The sequence below is a fragment of the Mastigoproctus giganteus genome, chromosome 8 (assembly GCF_048544385.1).
Source record: "Mastigoproctus giganteus isolate SK-2022 chromosome 8, ASM4854438v1, whole genome shotgun sequence".
Lineage (NCBI taxonomy): Eukaryota > Metazoa > Arthropoda > Arachnida > Uropygi > Thelyphonidae > Mastigoproctus > Mastigoproctus giganteus.
In genome coordinates this window covers 43,041,321-43,061,414 of record NC_143582.1, presented here as the reverse complement: position 1 = coordinate 43,061,414, position 20,094 = coordinate 43,041,321, and the positions used below count along the sequence as shown (strand labels likewise).

The following is a 20,094-nucleotide window of genomic DNA, read 5'->3' as shown; positions in this document are numbered from 1 at the left end:
AGAATCCTTTTTGCGAGATATAAGACAAGACTGAGTTTTAGAAGGGTTGAAATCAACTAAGTTGTCTTTGCCCCACTGGAGAATTACCTGAAGATCGGCACTTAAGGAATTGGTAGCAGATTTTCGAGAAGTTGAAGCTGATTGAGCAGGACAAGATTTCTCAAAATGAAAAGTTGACTGCAATGTGCTATCATCGGCAAAACTATGGATAGGATTTCCAGTCAATGGAAGAAGGTCATTGATATACAAGAGGAAAAGAGTGGGGGAAAGAACTGAGCCTTGGGGGACACCGGCATTAGTGGAGAAGTTAGAAGACAGAGAGCCATCTACCATCACCCTCAGTGAGCGATCAGAGAGAAAACTGGATAACCAATTACTGAAAACAGTTGGCAAACCATAAGATGGAAGCTTGTTTAGAAGACCTTTATGCCAAACACGATCAAAAGCCTTTGAGATGTCAAGAGCAACTACTTGTGTTTCACCGAACTTTTCCATTAAATTAGTCCATAAATGGGTAACAAAGCCAGAATATCACCAGTGGATCGACACTGACGGAATCCATACTGGTGATCGTTGATCAGACGGAAGGTTTCTAGGTAGTTTAAGAGTTGGCGGTTAATTGATTTCTCCATATGAGAGATGCCAAAAGGTTTAAGTGATAATATTTTAAAATAACTAAATGCACAAGGCATAATACTTAAGAGTTACACTTTAATATAACACATGCCATTTGCAGAATAGACAGGTGGCAAACAAGTATCAGATTAAGCCTGTAACGTTAGTCTAGTCTGCACAGGAATCGTAGAGAGGAAGTTATCCCTGCTTGCTTCAGCATAGAACAGATCTTACGCATTCCTTTTTTTGCTGAGGGCAAGTTGATGAATGGTGTTGCAGTTCTCACACACACACCATGTGTGAGAAGTGCAACACTGTTCTAAATATCCATCATGTTTTATCTGAATATCTGTGTTTAGAAATGAATATCTTGTATCTTTTATCACTTAGTCAAGTGATTGGACCCCATCACTCAGTCAGATACCATCTGACAATGGTCCATGTCAGCTGTTTTAAACTACAATAGAACGTCAATTATCCAGAATAATTTGAAAGGCTGATTCTTTTTTTTTAATCAACGGTAATACAGTAAGCTCCTGTTAGTGGTCACATTTGCAAACTGAATTTTGATTATAATAAGCAAAAGATCGAGTTTACTACTTGTTTATAACAGATTGTACAAACCCAATAAACTGAAAACTGCAAATTGTTTTATGGTGTGACCTTCAGAAATGTGCTTTGGAAAAATATCACAGTGATTACTATTGTTTCTCGGAAACCATGAGTGAATTTCAGATTAGTTTAGCTCCAGATTCAGTAAGAATAATATCTGCCCGAAACTGTGCAATTTATTATTTTTCATGGTAAAATGTGAACAAAAAGAAAATGCAGTTTTAACATTGCAATGAAAAACTGAAATTATTAACAGAATTAGAAAAGGTGAAAATTTAGGAAATCTCTCCATAGAGTTTAATGTGGGGACTTCAACAATTTACAACATCAAGAAAAATTCCAATGCTATAACAAAATTTGTGTAGATTGTGGATAGTGAAGGAGGATCTAGTAGAAAAAAAAAAAAAAAAAAAAAAAAAGACTGTCAATACCTGAAAATGCCACTTTGGAGAGAGTGCACTCACTTTATTTATTTTTTGTTTTCTTCAGAGCGAAGTTCAAGTGAACCAGTGTTTGGCCCAATTGTGTGAAAAAGCATTGGATTTTAATCGAAAACTAATAGGTAATGAAGATTTTAGGGCAAGCACAGGTTGGCTGAAAAACTTTAAACTGAGACACGCACGGTATACATGAACTAGATATTCAAGGTGAGAAACTTTCTGCAGACGAATCGGCAGCACTGTCCTTTGAAAAGTAAGTTTGCTTCAGTTATAGCAAATTATGAGAAAGAAAACGTTTATAATGTTGATGAGACGTGCTTATTATCAAAAGCATTACTGAGAAAAACCATAGCCACTAAAAGAGAAATGCCTGCACCAAGTTTTAAGATGAGAAAAGAGCGAGTTACAATTGATATGTGTGCAAATGTCCCTGGGATGCACAGATTGTCCGTGCTCGTTATCGGTAAGTCCAAAAAACCGAGCGCATTTAAAAATCTTTCTAATTTTCCTGTTTTGTATAAAAATCATAGAAATGCCTGGATGAATGTTTCTGTTTTCCGAGATTCATTCATAATTTTTTTTTTTATTTAATTTAATCGTAGGATAAGGTTAAATTTATTTAATCTTACCAGAAAATTTATTCGGTTCGATTATCCGAAAAATTTGGCTATCCAGAAGAGGTCTGACATCAATTATTCCGGATAACTGACACTTTGCTGTATTTAAAATTGTTAAACTCACTGAAATATATTAAAATATCCTCTTAATACATAATATAACTTTAACATAAAGATCCATTTTCATAGGTCACTGAAATTTGTCTTTTCTTTTGTTTTTATTCTTTTACTGTTTTGGTGCATTATAGACACTGTTTCCGATGCACCAATAAAAAAAATCCAAATGAAATTCAAACCTGGAAATGTGGGTTTTTCATCTAGTTAAAGAGGAAAATAGGCTACGGGATACATGCCATTTACAGACACAGTATACTGATGCCTCATAGTTGCTTTTGTGCTTAACACACACACATTTTATCCATCTGATTATATTCGCCAAAATGCTTTAAAAATTATTTTTTTCATTTACCTGTGAATGTCATCTTCCTGCATATGGTATAATTCTTTGAGTTTTTAATTTCGGCTCTTGAAGGATCACACTCCTTTAAGTAAATAGCACTATTCTCATTGATGGCTGAACATGATTCATTATACATGGATTTACACTGGTAGCACACAATACCTGAAGCTGGAAAAAAAAATTAAATAATGCTTCAATAGAAATGTTAATTATTATCTAATTCGTTCTATGCAATAATATAAAGATATTTTTTTATCTTATTTCGTGCATAGACTATTTTATTGTAAATAAGATCTGGATAGGGTCAGTGGCACACCCATAAATTTGCTTGGGGGGGAGGGGAAGGCTTCTGCTTTCCACATTAGTAGGTGATAAGAGTCTGCACACCATGAAATCAGAGGTTCCCAAAATGCGAGCTGTGTGCAGCAGGAACTAATCCTCGGGATGGAGCATTAGAAACATATAACTAACATAGAAACATATCCCTTCCCCCTCATTGGACAACTGTCTTCAGTCCCCTTCTGCTAAATCATCATTCACACAGTATTTACAACTTAAAAAGTACCTATTGTCTTCTTGTGGCCATCCATATGTAATAACTTCTGATGGATGGATTTTTATGAAAATATATATTTGGCTTTTTGAGAACAATTTATCGAGCCTCCCGAATATTGAACCAATAGAAATTCAACAATTATTAGTTTCATACATATCACACAGCCTATCCATTACCATATATTGAAGCTGGATATTATGTTTGTTGCCATGTGCTGATTGGAGGAATGAATGGACAATGAGTAGAAATGAAAAGCTTATGATTGGTGCATAAAAGTTTCATTTTGCTTGCTTTATTAATGCATTATGTAAATTAACTAACTTGTTTTCTATGCATGCATCCACATGTAGGCATTTCTAATATTTAATGATAAAACGCTTACTTTATGTTCTATTTAAAGCTGAAACATGACTTATGCAGTCTTGATGCATCATAATGCTGAGGCAATAAGTTTGTAATGTAATTCTTCAAACAGGCCTCTGAGGTTGGATATATTCATATTGTAGTTTTAAATGTTTTTCACCAACCTTATGTAGAAATAAAACAATGAAAACAAAAACTGGAATCTTGATAACTATGTATTTATAATAAATTATATTTAACTTTACAACTAAAATACTGCGTTAAGAACAATAAAACACATTAAAATATACTAAATTAAAAGCGATAAAACCATAGCTTTCGAAGGCTCCTGCCTTCTTCAGCGGTATTTTCTTTGTTCTGTAGTGCATCTTTAAATACCAGCAGGTTCACGGTACTCATCACGTGTTCCGTTCTCTTGTGGTATGGAACCGGAAGTGGCTCGAGAGTGGGTCATGTGGAACCGTTCATCCCTTCTGAGGATAGTAGCCTCAAAAGGAGGATGGATCCGCGTTCCTCTATCTCTATTAATGTTCACTGTGGACCAGATCCGCAAACTCTCAAGCCACTTGCGGTCCCAGAACTTATGTGCCCGATCGGTGATGATAGCATCGTCCGGGGAGATCTGGTGCTGCTTTTTGGAAACAAAACAAACGGCGGTTTGTTTCCCCTAGATAACACTCCCCACAATCCGGGCATCTAATACTATATACAACCCTACTTGCATTCTCTTTTTGAATGGGGTCCTTTACTTGTGACACGATTGTGTGCAGCCTCCGCCCTGAAAGCAGCACACAACGCGTCTGATAATTTCTTAGTATTCTAGTTATATGATCGGTTAGACCAGAATACTAGGGAATATATGCAGTGGATACTGGCGTAAAAGATTCGCCTCCTCACGATGTATGAACGTGTCACGACGGATCTTACAAAATGTGGCTACCCCCACAGCATTATAGAAAAATATATTTAAGGAAATTAGAGGAGAGGCGAATCTTTTTTACGCCAATATCCACTGCATATATTCCCTACTATCCGGGTCTAACCGATCGATCATATAACTAGAATACAAAGAAATTATCAGACGCGTTGTGTGCAGCTTCCAGGGTGGAGGCTGCACACAATCGTGTCACAAGTAAAGGACCCCATTCAAAAAGAGAATGCAAGCGGGGTCGTATATAGTATTAGATGCCCGGATTGTGGGGAGTGTTATCTAGGCGAAACAAAACGCCGTCTCAAAGATAGTCTGGGGGAGCACACTAAGGCAATAAGAAATGCGAAGTATGGTAAGTCCGCTGTGGCCGAGCATTTTTGGGAGAAGCAGCACCAGATCTCCCCGGACGATGCTATCATCACCGATTGGGCACATAAGTTCTGGGACCACAAGTGGCTCGAGAGTTTGCGGATCCATTCTCCCTTTGAGGCTACTATCCTCAGAAGGGATGAACAGTTCCTATGACCCACTCCCGAGCCACTTCCGGTTCCATACCACAAGAGAACAGAACACGTGATGAGTACCGTGAATCTGCTGGTATTTAAAGATGCACCGCAGAAGAAGACCATTTGAACAGGCATTTTGGGCGTCGATGGACTGGCTGTGGTGAACCCGTTGCCTGGCCCCCAAGCTCACCTGATTTATCAAGCCTTGATTTCATTCTGTGGGGGTTCCACCATGAGACATCAGTGGCCTTCGAAAGCTATGGTTTTGTCGCTTTTAATTTAGTATATTTTAATGCTTATTTTATATGTATATTTCATATATTTTAGTGGTAAAGTTAAATATAATTTATTGTAAATACAGGCAAATATAATTTATTATAAATGCATAGTTATCAAGATTCCAGTTTTCGTTTTCGTTGTGTTTTATTTCTACATAAGGTTGGTGAAAAACATTTAAAACTACAATATAATAGTTTGTAATGTAATGTTTATTCATGTATAATTACTACCTTTGATATAAGCAATATAACTACCTATGTTGCTTGAGCAGCATGTTGCATAGGTAATTATTATTATTAGCCATATGGTGCAAGGAAGCCTGAGGCTTATGCTGCACCAGCCAAAAAAAAATTCCCAGGTTACCCTGATAGAAAGAGAGAGAGAAGTAGAAAGGAATCACCAAGAAAGAGAAGAATGATGATATCCAGCTCAGGACTCTGGGTGTGCCAAGCCCATACTCACCAGATGTGAGCCCCTGGAGGAATGTAAATATAAAACAGGCATTAAGCACTTTTAACTTACAAATAAATATAAAACAGGCATGAAGCACTTTTAACTTACATTCGTCTTAGAACCACAATGAACAACACGGCTGATAAATTTTCGTATTGTATTGACTTGCACATGACATATATTGCACGAAAGACATTCCAAAAGAAAAAAGGCTAAATTTAGAACAAGACCCATGGATCTTTGCAACAGCAAATGAAGAGCACATCTAGCTCCGCTCCTTGCTTCACACTGATTGGATGATCTATACCATCACGTAATTTTGCTTCCCAATTTGAAACCAGTAAGGGGGTATAATTGTTACCCCGACTTTACACCAGCGGCCAAAGGGGGAAACTCATTTCCTAATAAATGGTTTAGGGTTCCCCACCACTGGTTTTTAAAATCGGGAAACAATGTTATGCGAAGGAAGAGATCGTCTAATGCTAGTTTAGCATTAGACAATGCTTAAGCAATGGATAAACTTAAGAGCTAAGCTTATCCATTGCTCTGTTGCAAAGATCCATGGGTAAGGGTGCAATAAATTTTAACCAAAAAAATTGATATGTGCATAAAAATCACAGATATTCATTGAAATCACATGCCATTTTTAATAAGGTATAAAAGTATTGTTAAATAAAAATTTGGTGGCTCAACCCCACCTCACTCCATATGCAGCTTGCCCTCTCTTCCACAATGTTCTTGAGTTGCCAAACAAGCTATAAACAAAAAAAAACAAGTAACAAGTTTGTTTCTGCAAGGAATCAGAAATTATGGGCTCATTTTTCTTAACTGATTTTTGGTCCTTTTTATTTGCTTTTCTTTTTCCCTGCAAATTTCTTTGTAACAGGATATTGCACTGAAAAGCAATCAATCTCCTTTAGAAGTCTCCAAATTGATTTACCTCCACCTGTAAACTTCATCAGAAAATTTATTAATTTCATTAAGAAATCAATGAGTGGGTTAAAACAACTTCAGATATTCACTGAACTCCAATATACGGTGCACCCTTATAATTGGCTGTCAGAAGGGGGGAAAGCAGTGATTGACAGGTTGTGACCACCCACTGACTGCATCCCCCTCTTCGTTTCAGGCGGACGTCACTGGAGTGCTAAATGCGAAATTCGTTGTGGCTCTTTCATTTGTATGCTACTTTCTGTTCTGTTCGTTTGCTGACATTAATGTTACTTTGTTACTAGCCACGTGGCCTGGGTTTTTTGTTGTTATCCCATTCCATCCTGCAGGTAAACGGTTTCTTGTTTTTTGCTGCCGTGTGTTGCCGTCACATTTTTTTTATTTTTTTGGTTCTTTCTATATATTTTTTTTTTTTTTTTTTTTTTTTTTGCCTTTGTTCAGTCCCAATGGAGCGAGTGAGTGCGAGAATGTTGCATGGTTTGGAAAGGGACAGATGTAAGGCTGTGGTTGAATGGTGCACGAGTGTGAATTTGATTACTTCTGAGTATAAGTGTTTTCAGTGTGGATGTGTGATGAGATTGGCTGAGCGAAAGAACATTAGGGATAGATTTGAGAGGGGTGTGCAGAAAGAAAGGGGCCAATCCTCACCACGTTAAAAGGTTTATACGCAAGGGATTGTGGTTTTCTGAAAGGAAATTAAGAATGATTGAGGTCCTTCTCACCCATTATTGGGCAGGTACCATGTGAATATGTTTTAAGTGAGATGGGTGTGAGTCAAACCACGGTGAGTTACTGGCGCAGTTTTTGTACAGAGGTGTGCGTGTAGCTGTGCTTGAATGAAAGGAGTATGATAGGCGGTGAGGGTGTGGTGGTTGAAATTGATAAGAGCAAGTTTGGAAAGAGGAAGTATAATAGAGGAAAACGAGTAAATGGGCACTGGGTGTTTGGTGGGATTGAACGAGGCACATCACGGTGTTTTTTTAAGAGTTTTTGAAAATAGGAGTAAAGAAGTCCTCCTTGACATCATTAAGACTTCCATTTTGCCTGGAACAACTATTGTTTTGGACTGCTAGAAGCATTAGCATTAGTAGAGGCATATGATGCAAGAAAGCAAGCTTATGCAGCACCAGCCAAAAAAAAACTACTCCCATTTCACCCCTCCGTTTGTTCGAAATACCTGTTCAGCTGAGCCTTAAATTTATTTAGGCTACCAACTTCCACCACAAGGGATGGAAGTCTGTTCCACCAACCAACCAACTACCCGCTGGCTAAAGGCAAATTTCCCATATCTATCCTACATCTGTCTTTCCTCAATTTCAATTTATGCCCTCTCAGGTGATTATTATGAGCAAGAGGAAGAATCCCATCGGCATTGAGCATGCTCAAACCATTCAAGGCTTTATACATCTCTATCAGATCACCTCACCGGTGCCATAATGTGTGCATTAGCATATCTAGCAGCGGCTATTTTAGGCGGCACCTGTGGCAAGTGCCTCACTTGTGCATCCCTAGCCCCGGACCTGTGTCCCATCATAAACTGGGGTTGCTTCTGTTTTTCTAGAGTCAGTGGCATTGTCAAAATTGAAGTAATTTTAAGAAAAGAAGGCTATAAAAACATTCTTGAACATAATGCAATATACTCTATTGGACTTTTAACTTTGTGGAAATTTTATATTATAATACAATAACTCGAAACACAGCTCTAAGCTATGTAAACACTTGCTAACAATAAACAACAGGAGGGTTATTGCAAATTATGGTGTGGCCACCCCAATCGCTTAAATCTAATAGAGCTTCTATGGGATCATCTAGACCATTGCTTCCCAACAATTTCGTGCCAGGGCTTGGAAAATTATAATTTTTGTACGGCACACAGAGATAAACTGGGACAGATTTTGGGGTGTCTATAAGGGCTTTGTGAAAAAATTTATTACATTTGCGTTATAATATATATATAATTATGATAAGAAAGTAAATAAATACTACGGAAGATATTAAATATTTAATACTAAATTCATACAAAACTTCAAAATCTCAATTTTTTTTTTTTTTTATAAGAAACTTGAGCTTGATAAAATATTGATACAAATGTTTAGGGGAGGTAGGTAACAACTAAAGGAATGTGAATCGCATAGGAACCCATAACCGGAAACGTCACGGGAAAGTAGTAGCAGAGGCACAAGAAGCAGAAATGACACAAGACAGTAATTAGTGGCAAACATTTATTTGACATAATATTAACAATGGAGTACGAGAGGGATGCATTTCATGATGTTACAACAGATGCTCGAAGGTTCCACTATGAGACGTGATGCATGCGTGAGACCGACGCAGCATGGATTGGCGGACACTGTTGAACACACCTGGAGTTTCTTTGACAGTTGCAGCAGCGCAGACGGTCTCGCCACGAGATCCATTTCCGTCTCCACAGGCGATTCAAACACGATAGATTTGAGGGGGCCCCCCCCACAGAAAGAAATCAAGGCTCGATAAATGAAGTGACCGTGGGGGCCAGACAACGGGTCCACCACGGCCAATCCATCGACGCCCAAAACACCTGTTCAAATGGTCACGAACACACCTTCCATAATGGGCAGGCACCCCGGCGTGTTGAAACCAAATGTTGCGTCTCACATTTGCTGGAACATCATCAAGTAACCCTGGTAGAACTTGTTCAAGAAAGATCCGATATTTAGCGGAATTCATGCGGGATGGTAACAGGTATGGGCCGACTAAGCAGTCACCGACCATACCTGCCCACACACATTTATTGCGAAGCGATGTTGGGGCGCACACCGTGTGGGTTGTCGTGAGCCCACACATGAGCATTGTGCTGATTGAATAAGCCTTCCCGAGTGAAATGAGCCTCATCCGTGAACAAAACAGGCTGGAAAATTCAAGTCTTGAACACTTTCTTGGAGAAACCACTGCGCCAAAAGCCATACGTGCAGGATGATCTTGGGGGAGCAGTAACTGAACCCTTTGGAGATGAAAGGGGTGTAAGGAATCGTCATGCCAGATACGCTGTACACTGCAACGAGACACTCCTAAGGCAGAGGCAACGGCACGTGTGCTGGTAGTACGATTATTCTGGACCGCATTCAACACACTTTCTTTCATGGCGCGAGTTCGCGTTGAACGTGGTCTGCCCGCACTACTCCTGTTACCTCTAAATGACCCATAATCGCCCAAATTTTGATGCATATGCGTAAACAAACGGTGGTCCGGTACATGTCTGTCTGGGAAGCGTTCTCCATAAATTCGTTGAGCGGCTCGTCCATTGCCCCTGCTAATCCATACACTAAGTGCGTGTATGCCAGCTCACAGTTCGTATATCGATGCGTGCTCTTCGTGCGGCGACTACTGCTTGAATCAGTAAACCAGAAATTTTCCCTCTCGCGAACTGATGAACAGCGCCGTCTACCGACTTATGGTGACGTTTCCGGTTATGGGTTCCTATGCGATTCACATTCCTTTAGATCAGGGGTGAGCAACTTTTTTTGTCAGCGGGCCGAATGAAATTTTCGTATCATGATGCGGGCCGAATGAAATTTTCGCATCATGATGCGGGCCGAATGAAATTTTCGCATCATGATGCGGGCCGGAATAGATTGAACGATTTAATAAAAAAAATCAGAACCTAAAAAATGTTATATTACTTGAATTACCAAATTATTAATGTATTTTTAAAAAAAATATCTGAATGTCCAATTATCATTGAAAATGCGGCATTCGGCATCAATTTTTCTTTTTTTTTAATTGGCTCATTTTATGGGCTATAAATTATATTAAATTAAAAATTGTAATAATTAGAAAGGCATAAAACATAAAATATCTCGCACCAATATTATTTTTTTCAATAAGAAGTCAAACCCAAAGGAACTTCGTTCGATCGATGCTACAATAATAATTAGGAAATAACTCTTTGACGCTGTGTAGAATCACTTGGTTACTGTTGTACTGGCCGAGATTCCCGATTGAACCGAATTAAGCTGAACGTTTACGGCGAGTGTAGTCAGATATGGATTTTCTATATTTATGCATTTACCGAGGGGGCCGGATTCAACATCGTTGCGGGCCAGCTGTTACCCACCCCTGCTTTAGATGTTACCTACCTCCCTTAAACGTTTGTACCAATATTTTTGAGACACCCTGTATAAGGTTTATTCTTGAAATGGCTACGTGCAACTCCTGATACAGACTTTTCAAATGATGACCCCTTCGAATTCTTGATAGTCATCATCGACGAGAAACTTTGTTTGCACAAATAGGTGGTTGAAAACAGGGCCGGACTAAGTTATTATCGCGCCCCTGGCAGAAAGATTATTATTAGCTATATGGTGCAAGGAAGCCTGAGGCTTATGCTGCACCAGCCAAAAAAAAAAAAAAAATTCCCGCGTTACCCAGAAAGAGAGAGAGAGAAGTAGAAGGGAATCACCAAGAAAGAAAAGGAGATGATATCCAGCTCAGGATCCTGGGTGTGCCAAGCCCAAACTCACCAGATGTGAGCCCCTGAGCGAATTTTGACTTCCCTTTGCATATCCTAGAAATCTGCGTAAGGGCGGCGACCTCGAACTATAATCGCCACATAGTCCTTTCGAAAGGGGTGTACGATGTATGAAATAAGACATCGAATTTTGATGGCAATTTATATCTATAAAAGTAAAGCCAGAACACATTCTGAACTGTAGAAGAATCTTTCGATCGATACTTCGATTTCAGTATTTTATATGGATATATAAATTGAAACATCAAAATCAATTTTCTGTTTATACTCCGGGACGACCAAACAGTCAGAGGAGTTCGCAAGATAGATTGAATACAAGAAACAGCACCATATTCAGCAGTCACGGACTTGAACCCCGGTCACTCAAGGCACGTGCTTATGCACCCGTGCGCCTGACCACTAGGCTATGGCAGCCTCTTCTGTTACGTTATTACCTAGAGATTAGTGCAGGGACAATAATTACAAATGTCACAGAAAATTTATAAGTTAGAATGTTCAACCCTGGAGACGTGGGTCTTAGTATTCATCCAGGAGAAAGGATCGCACGGCTGGAAATTGACTGACCACAACCCACTCAACTATGTGAACTAACTATCCCGGTTTTAAGCGAAGTCTCCCTTCAACAGGCAAAGCAGCAAGCAACGCCAATCTGAATGCCCGTCGAGGAGGTGATGTACTCTATGACGCATCACAGACGAGGAGTATGCATTATCTTTTCTAACAGGACCTTTCTAAATAGTACTCCATTGAAAGATGCTACTTCCCTGGAGAAAGATACCAGCAAATTAGCTACTTGCTTTACCAAACTCGGATTTGATGTATCTATATGTTACAGTAAATTTGATTAATCCGGTGATTATGAATAATTACCGGTTAATATGTATAATCGCCAATAATATTGGAGAATTTAATAAATACAGTATACCGGTCATTTTACATATTCTCCAGCGCTCGCTGGTGTATTTGATAAATAGGACAGAAATTATATGAATGAAATGAAGGGAAGTGCTTCTGCGCACTGTCGAGCCCACTAGCCACTTCTAAAACCACAGGGAAAACTCCAGCAGATTACCAAAGACTCAAGTGCTTTGATATAATTAAAGTAGGTGATGGTAATAAATTGATTTACCCTGTTCAAGAAAATAACCAAAACATAAAGCTATTGGCCATGGGGGAAGAAATCGGATGATGAACGAAATTCAAAAAAAGTATAACAATATAACCGCTGAGTCTGTAATGGTATATTTAAACTTATGTGAGCCTTGTAAGAAGAAAAGTAAAGTTCCTAAAAAAGGCTTAGTGGTGTTTAACGAAATGAATAGTAGGTGTCAGCTAGACCTGATTGACATGCAGAGTCAGCAAGACAAGGGATACAAATTTATTCATGTATATCAAGACCACCTAACAAAATTTGTACAATTGCGCCCCTTAAAAAGCAAACGTGCTGAAGAAGTTGCTTATGTAAATATATCCAATAGGATATATTTACTATTTTTGGAGCTCCTTCTATCCTTCAAAGCGATAACGGTCGCGAATAAAGTTATCGAAGAATTATATTCTTCTTGGGCAGAACTCAAAATCTTACATGGTAAACCTCGGCACAGCCAGAGTCAAGGTTCTGTCGAACGTGCAAACCAGGACATAGAGAATATATTCAGTACGTGGCTAGAAACTAATAAAACACGCAACTGGAATGAGGGATTACGATTTGTTAAATTAATGAAAAATAGAGCATATCACCAAGGAATTAAATGCAGTCCCTATGAAGCTATGTTTGGTTCTCCCATTAAAATTGGCCTCAAAACCTCATGGCTTCCCAAAGAAGTTGTTGTTAATTTAAAAGAAGAGGAAGAACTAGAAAACATAACGAAGCAATTTAAAAATGATCATATGATAGAGAAGGAATCAAATATTTATGATTCTGGAGAGATTTCAGGAGACACTAGCATAAAGAGTATTAAAATTGAAAATGACAATATAATGGAGAACGTTGAGTAGAATATGGAGAAAGTTGAGGAGAATATGGAGAGCGTTGAGCAGAATATGGAGAATATTAAAGAGAATAACAAGGACTTGGATAATATTGTTGCAAATAGGAAAGCACAAATATATAGAAAACGTAAAATAGTAAAAGAAAATCTTAAAATACAAGATTAAAAAAATGATAAACGTGTCTAACAAAAAGTTTCCTACAGGAAAAGTAGGTAATACGGTACGTATAAGAATTCCTGATGTTGACAGAGCCAGAAGCGACCCAAGAAATTGCTTGGCAGTTATTATGGATATTGACAATAGCGGACTATATAAATTGGGTACAAAGAAAGGGAAATTGGCCAACATTTATACCATAAATGAGTTTTCTATATGCAATGAAAAATTTATAAGTGTCGCGGAAGTTCCAGACTCAGAATTATCTTTGCGGGAGTGTGTTAAGAAGTTTTCCATATTTGGTGGTCAAGATTACAAAAAAAATTTTTTTTTTTTTTTTATGTTAACCCCAAACACGAGAGGTATTAGAACCAATAGTACTTAGTACCGTGCTTGGGTTGGAGGATGAGAAGACGAAAGAAGATATTTGTTGACATTGGACTTGAACTTCTGTAGATTGTAATTTTCAGGAAATACGTATGAAGGAAGGTTGTTCCAGAAAACTGCAGTTGAATGAATAAATGAGGAAGATGAAAAGTTGGTTCTGTGAGTTTGAAGTTGGACAGTAAATGGATGTTGGCTGGTGGCGGCACGTGTTCGGACCGTTTTGAAAGAGAGAGCGGGAATTATAAAAGCCAATTCAGAAGAACAGTGCCCATGGAAGTATCTGTAGAAGAGGCATGCAGCAGAAACAGTACTTCTATGAGAAAGCGAGTGGAGAGACTCTGTTAGAGATGAATCATTAATTAACCTAACTGTCCTCTTCTGAATGGAATCAAGAAGCCTGAGAGAGGTTTTGGGGGCACCACCCCAGATGTGGGAACAATATTCCATGGTAGGGCGGATTTGCGATTTATACAGAGTGAGCAGCTGTTTGGAAGAAAAGTAACGCCAAGAGTGAAAGAGAAAACCAAGTTTTTTAGATGCAGAGGAAGCAATATTTGTAATATGCTTGTGCCAAGAGAGATTAGAAGTCAGGGTAATCCCCAAAAGAGATATATCATCTCTTTAGAAATCGGAAATCGGATCATTTAGAAATCGGAGTGTCACTAAAGATAAGCATAGGAGCAGAAGAATCCTTTTTGCGAGATATAAGACAAGACTGAGTTTTAGAAGGGTTGAAATCAACTAAGTTGTCTTTGCCCCACTGGAGAATTACCTGAAGATCGGCACTTAAGGAATTGGTAGCCGATTTTCGAGAAGTTGAAGCTGATTGAGCAGGACAAGGTTTCTCAAAATGGAAAGTTGAATGCAATGTGCTATCATCGGCAAAACTATGGATAGGATACCCAGTCAATGGAAGAAGGTCATTGATATACAAGAGGAAAAGAGTGGGGGAAAGAACTGAACCTTGGGGAACACTGGCATTAGTGGAGAAGTTAGAAGACAGAAAGCCATCTACCATTACCCTCAGTGAGCGATCACAGAGAAAACTGGATAACCAATTACTAAAAACAGTTGGCAAACCATAAGATGGAAGCTTGTTTAGAAGACCTTTATGCCAAACACGATCAAAAGCCTTTGAGATGTCAAGAGCAACTACTTGTGTTTCACCGAACCTTTCCATTGAATTAGTCCATAAATGGGTAACATAAGCCAGAATATCACCAGTGGATCGACCCTGACGGAATCCATACTGGCGATCGTTGATCAGACGGAAGGTTTCTAGGTAGTTTAAGAGTTGGCGGTTAATCGATTTCTCCATTACTTTAGATAGAGTAGAAGTAATTGCAATGGGACGATAATTGGATAGGAGGGATTTGTCACCCTTTTTAGGAACTGGCTGGATATGAGCAAATTTCCAAGCAGAAGGAAAAACATCTTTGGAATAAGAAAATGAACAAAGGCGGCAAAGAATAGGAGTAAGTCCAGGAGCACAAGTTTTGAGAACAAGTGGAGAAATACCATCAGGACCTGGAGCTTTCTTAGCATCAAGATTCATCAAAATCCTTCTGATATCCTTTTGACGGAAGACCACAGGAAGCATTGAATGGAGCGTGTTGGGAATGGTGGGAGGTGTTTTACCAAGATCATTAATACATGAGCTGGAAGAAAAATGGGATGCTAGCAGGTCAGCTTTATCCTTGGCTGAAGTGACAACAGAACCATCTGGTTTGGACAGAGGTGGGAGCAGAGATGGGCAAAAGTTGGGGCCAATAGCTTTGGCAAGAGACCAGAATGCTCGGCTACCATTAGTGCAAGAAGCAAGTTTTCTACTCTTAGCCTGTTCAAACTCTAGTTTGGACTGATTAATAACTGCTTTACAATTGTTGCGAGCTTTGGTGTAGGCAGAAAATGGAACTGAAGAATTAGAAACAAGCCAATTACGATATGCCACATTCTTCTCTTGAACAACCTTAGTTCATTTATAGGAAAACCAAGGTTTAAATAAAGGACGAGATTTTAAAGTGGAGTGTGGGATAAAGGATTCCATTCCTGCAAGAATAATTTCACTGACACGATCTGAGCAAACGTTGACATCAGAAGTTTTGAAACGGTAATCTGACCAAGGAAAATAAGAAAAGTCATCCCATTTTGCATTCTTGTAATGCCAAACAACACGAGGTTGGGAATAGCCATGAGATAAAGGTTCCATTGGAGAAGAGACAATCACCAAGTTGTGATCTGAAGTGCCTAAAGGACCTCTCACTTCGACCGTGTACTTAGAAGCGTTGTTTGTGAGAAAAAGATCAAGCGTATTGGCTGTATGATTAGGACTGTCCGGTATTCTTGTAGGTAAATGAACAATCTGTGCAAGGTCATTAGTAATTGCAAAAGCCTCAGCATCGCGATCTGCTGGGTCGGTGTGACTAGAAAACGAAAGCCAGCTGGAGTTGTGAACATTAAAATCACCAAGGTAAATTACCTCACTGTTAGGAAAGTTGCACTGGAGAAAGTCAAGTTGCAAAGAGAGAAAGTCAAAGAGCTCCAAGTGATTATTGGAGTTGGGATAACGGTAGAGACAACAGATGAATTTAACACAATGAGGTAGAGAGATTTTCAGCCAGAGAAGATCAAAGAGAGGAGATTCCAAATTGCTAAGTCTCTGACAGGGAATATCAGAACGGACATATGAAGCGAAAGGAATCATACAGCGAATAATTTGGGCATCTAAGATGAGCAGTAGTTGAATCAACCGATAACTGAGATTCTGTCAGAAAAAGTACATGGGGTTTGGCAGACTGCAAGTGGAAATGCACATCGTTGAGATTAGAATTGAGACCACGTATATTTGTGAAATGAATTAGGAAGTGCTTGGGAGGTTTAGATCGTTTAGATAAGCTTCATCTATTAGTTTGACAATTCATGGTGTATTCAATAGTAAGAAAAAGTGGGTGGTACATGCTGTATGAAGTAATGAAATTTTTGGATATGGCGAACACGTAGTAAGAATATACCCAGATCCTTGATATAACGTGGCCTCGACAATGCTCCCCGCATACACACTACTCGGACTCCCTCCAGTCACTATCTGGCAGAGTAGAGGTAGCAAAATTATATACTAGCTGATCCGGAAGCCTCCTAGAGAGTTACCAATAGGTTCGGTCCGGTGTACTAACTAGCGGCCGACCTGCGAACACCGTTTTAGAGCTGTACTCTCGAAATGTAAAGAATATTGGATCTCGCCACGACGTTCATCATAACCTAAAAAGTCATCAATCATACTGCATGATGGAAGAGATAGGGAAGGGTTGATCGGAACTTAGTTCTAGAGACTAAACATGGGTTCCACCACTTTAAGCCTCCAATAAGCAAAGTGGTGGTATTTCACCGGTTGATGAGTCATCTACCACCTAGTTCTGCCTGGTAACATAGAGGGGCGGCATTCCTCCATGTGGTTTGGGCGCCACACCTCGACCCCTGCTTACGTTGGTTCACACCTGGGTGGTCACCCACCATGTACTTGTACATGGAGGTTATACCCAGGATTACTAACAGTCCCACCAACGTGAAGGTGCAAGCAGAGGATTTGGCTGTCACAGACCGTCCGGACTTCGCCGAAATTGGGTCCACTTGACTTGAGTGTCACCTGAATATCAGTTCCATCAGCGTTTTAGACTCCCAGGTAGCAAGTACAGCTTGTCTGGCATATCTGAGAGAATGTGTGTAACAACCTCAAGGACCTCATGTAATTGTAAAGGAAAATGCAACAGTAAATAAAGTAGTTGTAGAAATAGTAACAAACTGTGCAATTCAAAATGTCATCATAGTTTATCTTGTAATAATAAATAACATTAAACTTTGATTTTTTTTTTTTTTTTTTGTATTCTGTTAGCATCTAATTTCAATTAATCAATATTACCAGTAAGCATTGGAGATTATTCATAATATCCGGTATGTTTTGATAAATTAAGCATATTCCAATATTACTGGGAATTATACATTGTAAGAACCAATTTTTTACGCTCATCCTATGGAAATAAATTTTATAACGTAACAAGAAAATATATATTAAATAATATTATTTACATAGGACGATTTTCAGCCTAGATTGCGATCGCTCTGTTCCGTACAGTACCGAACTAAGTAGAGGGAGGATTATCGTAACAACGGGGAGGGGGAGCTGGACAGAGCACCGTAAAGGGCAGTTCAAGTCACGATAAACAGAAAGTGGGCAACCCTTTGGAAGAAAAAAACACAAGGGAACCGACTTGCCCTTGTGGAGAGGAAGAATTTTAAAGAATAAGAGGAAGAAGGGACCCTTGATGTGGCATACACCGTGTGGAAATGGCTAGCCGCTGGATGAAACAGACCAACTCCTTGAGCACCAAATAATTTCAAGGAGCAGTAGAGAAAAAACAGAGTGGACTAAAAGGGGTAAGTGCATCGGAACGATCACATAGAGATATCTAGAAATTTCTAGGCGTCCGAAAGTTCTTTTTTTTTTTTTTTTTTTTTATGTAAATCTCAAACACGAGAGGTGTTAGAACCTATAGTACTTAGTACCGTGCTTGGGTTGGAGGTTGAGAAGACGAAAGAAGATATTTGTTGAGAGTGGACTTGAACTTCTGTAGATTGTAATTTTCAGGAAATACGTATGAAGGAAGATTGCTCCAGAAAACGGCAGTTGAATGAATAAACGAGGAAGATGAAAAGTTGGTTCTGTGAGTTTGAAGTTGGACAGTAAATGGATGTTGGCTGGTGGCGGCACGTGTTCGGACCGTTTTGAAAGAGAGAGCGGGAATTATAAAAGCCAATTCAGAAGAACAGTGCCCATGGAAGTATCTGTAGAAGAGGCATGCAGCAGAAACAGTACTTCTATGAGAAAGCGAGTGGAGAGACTCTGTTAGAGATGTATCATTAATTAACCTAACTGCCCTCTTCTGAATGGAATCAAGAAGCCTGAGAGAGGTTTTGGGAGCACCACCCCAGATGTGGGAACAATATTCCATGGCAGGAACAATATTCCACTCTGTATAAATCGATTTGCGATTTATACAGAGTGAGCAGCTGTTTGGAAGAAAAGTAACGCCGAGAGCGAAAGAGAAAACCAAGTTTTTTAGATGCAGAGGAAGCAATATTTGTAATGTGCTTGTGCCAAGAGAGATTAGAAGTCAGGGTAATCCACAAAAGAGATATCATTTTGCCTAGAAATCGGAGTGTCACTAAAGATAAGCATAGGAGCAGAAGAATCCTTTTTGCGAGATATAAGACAAGACTGAGTTTTAGAAGGGTTGAAATCAACTAAGTTGTCTTTGCCCCACTGGAGAATTACCTGAAGATCGGCATTTAAGGAATTGGTAGCAGATTTTCAAGAAGTTGAAGCTGATTGAGCAGGACAAGGTTTCTCAAAATGGAAAGTTGAATGCAATGTGCTATCATCGGCAAAACTATGGATAGGATACCCCGTCAATGGAAGAAGGTCATTGATATACAAGAGGAAAAGAGTGGGGGAAAGAACTGAACTTTGGGGGACACTGGCATTAGTGGAGAAGTTAGAAGACAGAAAGCCATCTACCATCACCCTCAGTGAGCGATCACAGAGAAAACTGGATAACCAATTACTAAAAACAGCTGGCAAACCATAAGATGGAAGCTTATTTAGAAAACCTTTATGCCAAACACGATCGAAAGCCTTTGAGATGTCAAGAGCAACTACTTGTGTTTCACCGAACCTTTCCATTGAATTAGTCCATAAGTAACATGAATGGGTTCATCGAAGCTTCTAGAAATTTCGAGAAGCCGGAAGTTCCCTAAGGAAAGGAAGGGCCAAGAAAACGGAAGAAGTGGGTGACAGCGAATGAGGATGAATCGGATGATGAAGAACGAACTATGATTGGACCAGAATAGGAGTGGCGGAGAACAAAAAGGAAATGCAGAACAAGGAAAGGAGAGTTTTGGAGTTTTTTTGGGAGAGTTGTGGGAAAGTTTTGAAGAAGGCGGGAGTTCTTGAATACGAGAGAGTTGGGCAAATCGCTGGAATGTGGTAGTGGGAATTGAAGCAGTTTGTCGCAACGACAATTCATTAGGCAAGTCCTGGGAGAGGTCAGCCGCAACAAGAAAGTGGGAAGACGATACCCAAATGAAAAGATGGAAACATATATGCTGGAGCTGAGTGAAAAGGATCGGAAAGTTTCCGTTTAGAGAAATAAAGAAGACATACCCCTGGAGAAATAGAGAAGAACCCTGTATAGTGTGTGGTTTCTTGGTAAATC

The 20,094-nt window shown here is 39.3% G+C and overlaps 1 protein-coding gene across 1 annotated transcript in view; it reads right to left on the bottom strand.

Moving 5' to 3' along the window:
* LOC150081490 (uncharacterized) overlaps window positions 1-20,094 on the bottom strand; it is a 42,396-nt gene that overhangs the window by 14,410 nt on the left and 7,892 nt on the right. The window contains exon 2 of the mRNA XM_090379325.1: window positions 2,754-2,912. Coding sequence (XP_090235451.1) covers window positions 2,754-2,912 — 159 coding nt within the window. The remainder of the gene's footprint in view (window positions 1-2,753; window positions 2,913-20,094) is intronic.